At 45.6% G+C, this 10402-nt stretch overlaps 1 protein-coding gene across 1 annotated transcript in view; it reads left to right on the top strand.

Annotated features, from left to right (window-relative positions):
- Positions 1-10402, top strand: part of hcn4 (hyperpolarization activated cyclic nucleotide-gated potassium channel 4) — a 96374-nt gene that overhangs the window by 25501 nt on the left and 60471 nt on the right. The window contains exon 2 of the mRNA XM_048263719.1: positions 2041-2464. Coding sequence (XP_048119676.1) covers positions 2041-2464 — 424 coding nt within the window. The remainder of the gene's footprint in view (positions 1-2040; positions 2465-10402) is intronic.

Genomic DNA, 10402 nt, shown 5'->3' on the forward strand with positions numbered 1-10402 from the left:
TAGAGTGGATACCCTTGTTACTTTGAAGAATTCCAATTACTGTCACAGTTTTGGATGTAAACGTGTTTGTGTGTGTGTGTTTGTGTGTATGTGTGTGTGTGTGTGTGTGTTTGTGTGTGTAATGTGTGTGATGTGTGTGTGTGTGTGTGTGTGTGTGTGTGTGTGTGTGTGTGTGTGTGTGTGTGTGTTTGCATGTCTGTGTGTGTTAGTGTGTCTGCACATGGATGTGTTTGTGTGTGTTTGTGTTTGTGTCTGTATGTGTGTGTGTGTGTGTGTGTGTGAGAGAGAGAAAGAAAAGAATAAAGCTCCCAGGCATGTGTATGTGTGTGTGTGTGTGTGTGTGTGTGTGTGTGTGTTTGTTTGTGTGTGTGTGTGTGTGTGTGTGTGTCTGCAAGTGTTAATCCATCCACAATGTGGCTCAACCCTCCTAGACAGCTGTGTGTGTAATTAGTGTTTATTTGGAGTAACATGTCGTGTCCATGAACAAGAGAGTGAGTGCTCCCAGGGGTAGCCAGGGATTGTTCTTTTTTCCCTTCACTTTCCCCAGGTTAAAATCCCAACGTCAAAATGCATCAACATACAGAACGGCACGGCTTTCATTTGTTTTTGCCCTAGGGGCTTTAAATTACTTTTGCCCCCAAGATGGATTTTTATGGGGCAGCTATGCTCGAGCGGTTAAATCATCTGCCCCCTGCAAGACCAGCTCACAAGCTGACGTTCCTCACAATGCAATCTACACAGCGCCAAGGATACTTCATCCTTTATACAAGAGAGCCAATCTAGATTCAATTACAGGTCAGCCAGCAGGGGCAATTTATAACCAAACATGAAGAGACACTGGGAGGATGGAAGAGGTTGCGCCACACTTAGTAATCAGCGGTTAACCCTTATTGACCTCGCCGCCACCAAACAGCCAGAGAGAGACCGCCGGCGAGGAGTAACAATTTACAATACAATACAATTAGATCTCCTTGTGAGATAGGCCAGCCACTATTTATTCTCTGGCGATAGCGATGTGAGTGCTCTGATTTCTGAGGAAAAGCCGGTAATAAATGAATCAGTTGTGCAAGGTAATAGCTTTGTTTGAAATTACATTATGAATTAAACAAATTAATTACAGACTCTTTGTCAATCCACATTATTACATTGTTTTTCTGGCATGTGTATGTGTGTGTGTGTGTGTGTGTGTGTGTGTGTGTGTGTGTGTGTGTGTGTGTGTATTAGTTAGCATGCGTGTGTGTTTATGTGTATGTCTGCGTGTGTGAATTTCCTGATCCTGCTTAGGTTATTCAAAGCGCCTGCACAAACAGCTGTGGAACTAAAACCAAACAGTATTAGTATTTTTCTCATCTGTAGGTCTCTGTGAAATAAATCTGCTGTGTCTACCAAGAGTGCAAATAGCTTAATGTATTTCGAAATTGAATAATCAGAAACACAATGTTCAGCTCATTTTTTAGCCGTCACATTTCTAGAAGAGTTCTACTTGTTGGCTGAGTCATTAAAAACCAAATACCTTCTGGGGAAAGGCAAGAACACGATAACAGTGACACATTTAATCTGGAGAATTTGCTTAAATGTTGTAAATAAGTTGTAGAAGGAAATGGGTCTTCAAAGACCATCCAACTTTTGGGCAGACACTTTTCTTACATTATCAGCATTTGTATTTCCCCTACATTCTCTATTTCTGTAGCAAACCACTTTTCAGGCACTTTTCTAACTCTAGCAATTAATTCTCTGTATTTCTGACAGACCACTTCTCTGTGTGTTTTTTTTTATTCTCCTTCTTGGTTTTGAATGTCTCCCCATTAATTGCTTTTCATTGACTCTAAGAAGGAACTGTGAACAGCCACTTTCTGACTTTTGCTTTGCAGTGATGCCCATCTCCCTCTCTCCCCCATTTGTCTAGTGACGGGACAAAAAAATCTATGGCACGACATGACAGGGACGTGTAATTTGGAGAGATGCTTGGAGGTTCTGAGTGAACTTGGTAGTGACTGATGACTGATTGTCATTTCTTCTCGTTTTCGCTTTACTGATCAGGTTCTACTGGGACCTCACCATGCTCCTGCTTATGGTGGGCAATCTGATTATCATCCCCGTTGGCATCACCTTCTTCAAGGATGAGCACACGCCGCCCTGGATCGTCTTCAACGTTGTTTCCGACACGTTCTTCCTCATGGACCTGGTGCTCAACTTCCGCACGGGCATCGTCAAAGAGGACAACACGGAGATCATCCTGGACCCGCAGCAGATCAAGATCAAGTACCTGCGCAGTTGGTTCGTGGTGGACTTCATCTCCTCCATCCCCGTCGACTACATCTTCCTCATTGTGGAGACGCGCATCGACTCAGACTTCTACAAGACGGCACGCGCGCTTCGCATCGTCCGCTTCACCAAGATCCTCAGCTTGCTCCGGCTGCTGAGGCTGTCCCGCCTCATACGCTACATCCACCAATGGGAGGAGGTAAGACATATCACCTATTGGTTGTATGGTGATGTAGGGTTAGTCTAATTTGAATATCCGATCTTGCTGGTTCCCTGACAACCAATCAGTTTAGAATGTGTAGGAAGTAGAGGAAATCTGGCTAAATCCCGGTGAAAATATAGGTTATTCAACTTTTAAGTTCCTGTCAGGACCCAAAGTGGATGCTCTGGGCTTTTGCTATCACTGAAACTAGGCATTGACTAGTTGACTGTTTATTTGTTTTGTGGGGTTGATATGTGTGGGCTAGATAAGGGATAAAGATTTGACAAATGAAACAAATCTATGGGATCTGTGATCTATGGATCTTGAACAGATACACAACTGTGTGTTCAGTGGGCATCCGCAGAATATGGAGAAGATATATGACCAGTATATTATCCATGAGCTGTGATATCTTTAGTAGACCTGGACTTACCCTGTCATACTAGATAGTGCTGAGGCCGAACACAACCTGCCTTCTTCCTTTCCCGTAATCTGGGCCTCCTGTTTTAGAGTTATTTTTGATTAGAGAGCATAGTGAATGTATTTGCTTTCACATAAGAAATGTGTAGGGATTTAAAGAAACTCTGGCCAACCTGATATTTGGCTTCTCAGTTGTGAATTTCCAGGCCATAATAACCCTCGCTAGCGTCCTCATGGAACTTTTAGAGCCAGTCACCATGCTCCCTTCCATTCCATCTGAGATGACTCAGGGGTTTTTGGGAATATTACTGATTGTTTTACTGGAGTAGATGATAACCACATAGAGGGGAAGTTGATTAGCATAAGTATTTGTTGGATATTATGTTATAATACAGACTGATTCTCAGTCAAATAAATCATTGAACAGTTTTGTTTTGTTTTCAGTAGGCTTTGCTCTTTCACTTTTTCAATCAATTTGAGAAATATAATGGTAAATAGTGTAATTATACAGAGAAGGATAACAGCGACAGCAAACAGAGAGTATCAGCTATGCCCCGTGCAAGAAATGAGGATGTCCCTCTCTGCATACCTATCAGTAGGACACAGAGAATCCAGCTGTAATATCAGAGAAAATGTGGCAGGTTGGAGCTGAGAAACATTCCCAGTATCAGCAGGACATAGGGGGAGATGTTATTATTTTGCAGTTTGTCACTGTGCCTATCAACAACCCCCCTCCCCATCTGCAAAACTGCCAATGATTAAGAAAAAGATCAGTGATGATTATAATTGTGGTAATGATGAGAAAAGTTTCTGTGGTTTCCCCATTGAGTCTCCCACCTCCACCTCCACCTCCACCTCCACCTCCCCCCCCCCCCCCAACCCTTCCCCTCAAACCCCACCGCTCTCATCCCCGCGGCTGTAAGACTTGCAGAACCAAAAGTTTTTTTCTGGGCCCCCCGTGGGAGGCTCAGTGAGGCCCCTGGCCCTCCCGCCATATGCCATCACGACCACGGGGCACCCTGGCGGCTGCCAGGTGGGTGCATCCAGGTCCCTTCAGCCTCGGTGCACGGCAGACGCAGTCATGCAAGTTGGGCCCCAGTGAAGCGCGCGGTCCCCACTGGTGCCTGGGCTATTTCCTTCCCAGCATGGGGCTGCCACGCTTCGGCTCCACAGGGGAGGGGAGCAGAGGGAGGGAGGGCAGCGGCTGCTGCTGATTTTGCTGATAGTGAGTTTGGGAAGTTTTTGACTGGATGTCTAAAAGTGAAGTAAACCTGGAGTGGCGTGTTCTCTACAAGACATGACAACTGGAGGATGTGATATAATCTGTGAGGGGACTGAAGTTAGTGTATAGGCATCACTTGTGAGATGTGAGAATCACGTGTTAGGCTGGGGACACTTGGTTAGACAAGCTATTGTGACTCAGGCTCAGTCTTAGCTCTGTGTATCATGTGAAAATATAGCACACTGTTTTTTTTTAACACATGGATGATATAGAAATTCCTCCTTTATGTCATTCTCAACCTCAGCCAGTAGAAGAATAAAAAAGAAGGTAGCTTAGTGGAAGACACCATGTTACGGCATCTCCTTTCCCTTCTTCCTTCCTCGGCGCGTGTGTTGGCTTCCATCATCAGTCTGACAGACGAGAGCCAGACGAGAGCCATGCCAGCCACGGTGGCCATGAGTCCTGTCATTTGAGTGGGCGGAGCTAAAAGTCATGTCCTCGGCTCTCACAGGGGGAGTGCTGCGAGGTCATCATAGGGAAATGTCACCTGTCACCACCGGAGAAGATAGTGTCTAGATGGCTGACACACACACACACACACAAACACACACACACACACACACACACACACACAAAAACACACACACACACACAAACACACACACACACATAAACACACACTGCATGATTTTTGTGTACTTCTCTGGTTGGTGCTGGTGTTTGTGGTGCTAAGTGTCATAAAAACATTTCTAAAAACAACCATTCCCTCCATCCCATTCTGAATTTTAAATGTGTGTGGGAACATCTCTGTGCCAAATGTGGAATATGGATCGACACTGACATGAGAGACATAGGAATATATCACTGAGTAAAATTTGACTGTGGAGTAATATCTGACTGCCTCCCCAGTCATTTTAAAGCTAAAATCAGTCTTAACTGGCACAGATGAACGCGGGATGAACTAGAGGGAACGCTAGCGCTCACAATTCATCCTTATCACGGTGTCAGACAGAAAACTGTTATGTGAGGGGGCTATTTGAGGCTGACAGTGGGAAAATGGTGCTTGAATTTCACAGCAACCTAAAAAAAAGAAAAAGAATAGAGCATATGTTATGTTCAGGAACAAAGGTTTCTTGAGGGAAGGATGATCTTTTAGAAATTTGCTCACTGCCTCACTGTGGTATTGGTCGGAGGTTTGTTGTTACAGAACCCTGAACCGGGTATATAGAGTCTGGAGTGTGGCAAGCAATCCTCCCGTAGTCTCTGTATTTTTAAGCTCACTCATAAACGAGCATCGCCTAATACCTTGTGTGTGTGTGTGTGTGTGTGTGTGTGTGTGTGTGCATGAATAATGGTCTATTTTATGGTGTACACAACTGTGTTTGTGTGTGTGTATTTGTGTATGTGTGTGTGTGTGTGTGTGTGTGTGTGTGTGTGTGTGTGTGTGTGTGTGCGTGCGTGAATAATGGTCTATTTAATGGTGTACGTAACTGTGTGTAACCAGCAAGGTGTTTGAGTTTGTCTCCCTCCTGGTGTGTGTGTGTGTGTAGTATGTGCTGAAGTGCAGCAAAGCGCCTCTCTCTACATAGGTGCCGCCGGATGGGTGACTCTCACCGCTATCGTACGTGCATTACACAGATCCTACAGCGACATGGCAACCCGGTGTTGATTGGGGGGCCACTTCACTGCTCGCTGACCTCTGACCCTGCCTTGTCACGTTCGTAAGAGTCGGACATCTGCACAGGCAGATAGAGACTCGCTCAATTTCTTACAAGTCATTCTCTGACTACTGAGGCCCTCTGAGAAGGGCCAAGATAGATAGAAAGAACACAGAGAGAAAGACACAAATAGAGAGAGAGGGGTAAAGAGAGAGAGGGAGAGAGTAAGAGAGAGAGATAGACAGAGAGACAAGACAGACATGCAGAGATAAATACAGAGAGAGAACAGACAGAGATGGAAAAGACAGAAAGAGATAAGGAGAGAGAGGAGAGTATGAGTATGTCAGATTGAGATAAGAGAGAGAGAGAGAGAAGAGAGAAAGAGAGAGAGAGAGAGGGAGAAAGAGAGGAGAGAGAGAGAGAGAGAGAGAGAGAGAGAGAGAGAGAGAGATAAGGATACACTGGTGCCGTGAGGCTGTTGGGAATGATGCTGTTTGTCCAGAATAACATGGCTGATAAACAAATGATGGCGTTTGGGTGGGGAGGGGGAGGGTGTGTGGAGGATGGTAGCTGTGATGGCGATTGGTCAGTGGAGGAGGTGGGGTGGGGGCCTCTCTGTGGTGGTGGTGGTGGGTGGGTGGGTGGGGGGTTTGTAGCATGTGACAGTGATAACACTGGCAGAGATAATGACATTCTAAGTGGCATGCCGATATCCATCACCACAAAGGGACACCGTCACAGCATCCTCACTCTCCCCCTTGACCTGCACACACACACACACACACACACACACACACACACTTCCCCTCTTTGACAGACATGCCGTTCTTATCGTCATATTTCATTGTGGATAAAAATAAACAACGGGCCAGGCCGGCCGGATGTGCTCCCTCACCCCCCTCCTTCAGGGTCGTATCCCGTAGACAAAAGGCATTGAGTGGAATTAAATTAGGCAGCATGTTATTAAATCAAATTCAAATGAATGCACTAATGACTAGCCCCGGTGAGTGGACCCCCGCGCCAGATGCTCGCCAGTGATCCCGGCATCTCCACCGGCGACTAAAAAATGAGCAACCCGATTTCCTCCACAATGCTGTTTGTGTATGTGTGTGTGTGTGCATGCGTGCGTACGTGCGTGCATGTGTGTATGTTTGTGTGTGTATGTGTGTTTGGGGGGGGGGGTTGGGCATCTCCGAGGGCTTACTCACAAAGCGGTTGTAATGAGAAAGCATTTATGGTTGGAAAGGGGCTATGTGGGGTGAAAAACTGATAGAAGAAGAAAAACTGGAGCTGCATTATTTTAATGTGGGCACTTAGCCGATCTGTAGCCCATGGAAGTAAAGAATCAAGCAGCCATAAGCACTCTTTAGATGAGGAATTTGCATGTGTGGCATTAGTGGAAGGATCATTGGAACATGGCAGACTATCGGGAGCGTTGTGAGTGCCACCATCTGTGTTTGTTTATTGCCTCGACATGGGGAGTCAATCTCCATTAATATTAGCATCTGGGATTGTTTCAAGAGTTACGGCTTAAGTGCCCAACTGCTTCTGAGCACGATTGGACCATAGGGCAAAGCGTTAGCAGGCTCCCGCATTGGTGAGATTCAGCATACCAAAAATATCCCCGGGTGGGGGGGTCTTTGATTAGAACTTGCCTCTCAACGATATGACCCACTCGAGGGTTCACGTTCATTTTCATTAGGCACACACACACACACACACAAACACACAGCACATGTATAAATAACGCTAATCAACCAATCATCTTCCTCGCAGGATGACCCAGGTAGCCCAGCCAAGGGCTGCTCTTTCAGAGATAAGCGCAGAATGAAGAGGGATTTTAATGGGGTATTATGGCGCGCACAATGAGTCTCGCTGGCAACAGTGACAGGTCCTCAAGCCTTGCCCAAACGTGCCTCACACTGCATTAGTCCCCACAGCGGGGCATCTCAAAAGACTATTACATAAAAAATGTGTAATCCCCCCACGCATGCATAGCCATCGATACGGACCCGCCCCTGTGGCAGACAGAATTAGATGGGGAACCCTGGAAGTAATCACCATCACCACACCGCACCACATACCCACCCCCAACCCCGCCGCCGGTCGTTTGAAAGAGGGGACAGCAGAGTGCTCCCAGAGGCTTGCTTTCACCCCACTCTGCTGAGGGTCGATGGCGGTCTGGTGGGGGGGGTTGGGGTGCTTGTGACTCAGAGCCTGGCATTCAGATTCCGCTGCCACCGAGCTGAGAGACAGAGAGACAAAAGAAACAGCGACATGAGAGCCTGGTGATTGGCCGAGGGCCGGGAAAGCTGAATTAGACTATGGGGAAAAGTGGTGTGTGTGTGTGTGTGTGTGTGTGTGTGTGTGTGTGGAAAAAAGAGAAAAACCTCACTGATTGTGAGTGACTGATTTCCTTGGACTCAGATCCGACGCACCAATGCCAAGCATTCATCATCATTAACGCCATGGACAGCAAGCAGCAGATGCTAAAGCATAGCGTTACATTGTTGGTGTCTGGCTAGCCATTGGCACAAGGCTGGTGAAAAATGTGCCCATCTCTTCACCTGGACCAAAATTCACTTCCTCCATCTGTATAAGATGGCGACCCATCTGCCTCACTAAGCGTTCTGTCAGTCTCCCATCAAAACCTGTTGAGGGGAAACTCAGTTTTTTTTTCTCACATAGCCTTTTACAGGAATGGATGCCAAAAGAACATTTTAACCGTTCAGCAGATAAGCGAACATTCCAGTGAAAGAATGCATTTATCAACTGTGACAGATTTTAAAATTCCATAAACGGTGTGTGTCTACTGCTGAAAGGTTAGAAGGACACACACACAGCATGTCTTGCATACATGTGCACACACAATAAGAATGTGAGGTTATTTTAATGTAGCATTTCACACATGCATGAGCACAGCATAGCGTGACACAAGAGGTGAGGTCACATGTCGCACATGTGAAGGAGGGACAAAACAGTCGTTATCACTGGGCGGAGCTGGCCATGTGTGTGTTAGGAGACGTACTTGACGTGGACGACAGCATGTGAAACCTTAGCCTTAAGGTACCCCTGTGCTGTGGGGCCGTGGCGCTGACTCCCTCCCTCTCCACAGATACAGTAGTCAAGCAGTCAGGCTCACTGTGTTTCCCTATCAATTAAAGTTAAAAGGCCAGCCATCCATCATGGCTAATACAATGCTATGTTGGAATTGTGTGTGTGTGTGTGTGTGTGTGTGTGTGTGTGTGTGTGTGTGTGTGTGTGTGTGTATGTGTGTGTGTGTGTGTGTGTGTGTGTGAGCACAATGTTAATAAAATTGCATAGAAGGGCCAGTGTGTGAGGCATATAAAACAGCTCAAAGCTCAAGAAACTAATAATTCAAATGGGTTCCAACCTCATGGTTGTCATGATTTAAACATGGGCAGTACAATACTTCCACATGGAAAGCTCTCATGAACTGAGATGCATTAAACTTAATTCCTCAGACCCAAAATAATGACTCGGTAATAGCCCCTATATCTGCACAGATTTCCACTATTTAGCGAGCCTGAATATATTTCTCCCTAATGGAGAGGCTGCGTGTCCCTGCTTTGGATTGCTAATTTATTTGACTTTGGGCAGAGAGAGGGAGAGAGAGAGAGAGATGGAGAGAGAGAGATGGTGTAGGTAGAAAGAGAGAGAGGGGGAAAGAAGGATGGAAAAGACTAAATATAGACAGATAGATAAGGAGAGAGAGAATGTGGATGTGTCAGAGAGACAGAAAAAGAGAGGATGAGGAGACTCTTCGTTAATTCTCCTGCTCTTTAATATTTGCTTGCACATTCTGGAGGTTTGCACGACAGGGTAGTAAAATATTACTTTGCTCTCAGAAGACAAAATATTTTCAGGCGTATTTTTAGGGTGCAGTTGTGAACACAATTTTGTACAATGATTACTGTACCGTGTTTAAGGGTTGTGAAAGATTTGAAATATCACCTCTGAAGTATTTTACAGAAATCCCACTAAATGCTATTTTTTTTTATCATCGTATATTTGTTGACATTGTTTGTACATCTACTGTATGTTGTCTCAACTGTGGGACATACTGCTACAATCAGAGCACATAAGGGATGTCTGCACTGTATGAGTGTGTATAGACATCCATGCACAGCACGCTTAAGTAAGTCTGCATTCTGCCTGTGGCACTCACAGGATGATTGATATTATCATCTACTGTACATAAGTCCCATTATGGGCACATCCAGAAAAGCAAACACGGAAGCGGAATTAATTTCGCTTTTACGGAAAGCTGTGGGGCATAAAAATGATGTCTCCATCCTCTCTCTCTCTCTCTCTCTCTCTCTCTCTCTGTTTTTTTGTTATTCTTTTCCTTGTCCTTGTCCTATCAATTTTTAATGCAGCAGATGTAGTGCTGTTTAGATGCATAATCTCTTCAGGTAATACAGGGCTTTGTGGAGCAGTGTGCCTGTTAGGGTGCCAGGGACTCACCCCCCCGCCACCGTACCTCCCTCCCTCCAATGAGGCAATCTCACAGAAGGGAACGAAAGAGGGGGAGTGAGGGAATGAAAGAAAAATGACAGGGAAAATGCTTCATAATGAGAATGACTTGATGGACCTCTTCCAGTCTTATTCATA

This window comes from Alosa alosa, chromosome 14 (genome assembly GCF_017589495.1).
Source record: "Alosa alosa isolate M-15738 ecotype Scorff River chromosome 14, AALO_Geno_1.1, whole genome shotgun sequence".
Classification (NCBI taxonomy): domain Eukaryota; kingdom Metazoa; phylum Chordata; class Actinopteri; order Clupeiformes; family Clupeidae; genus Alosa; species Alosa alosa.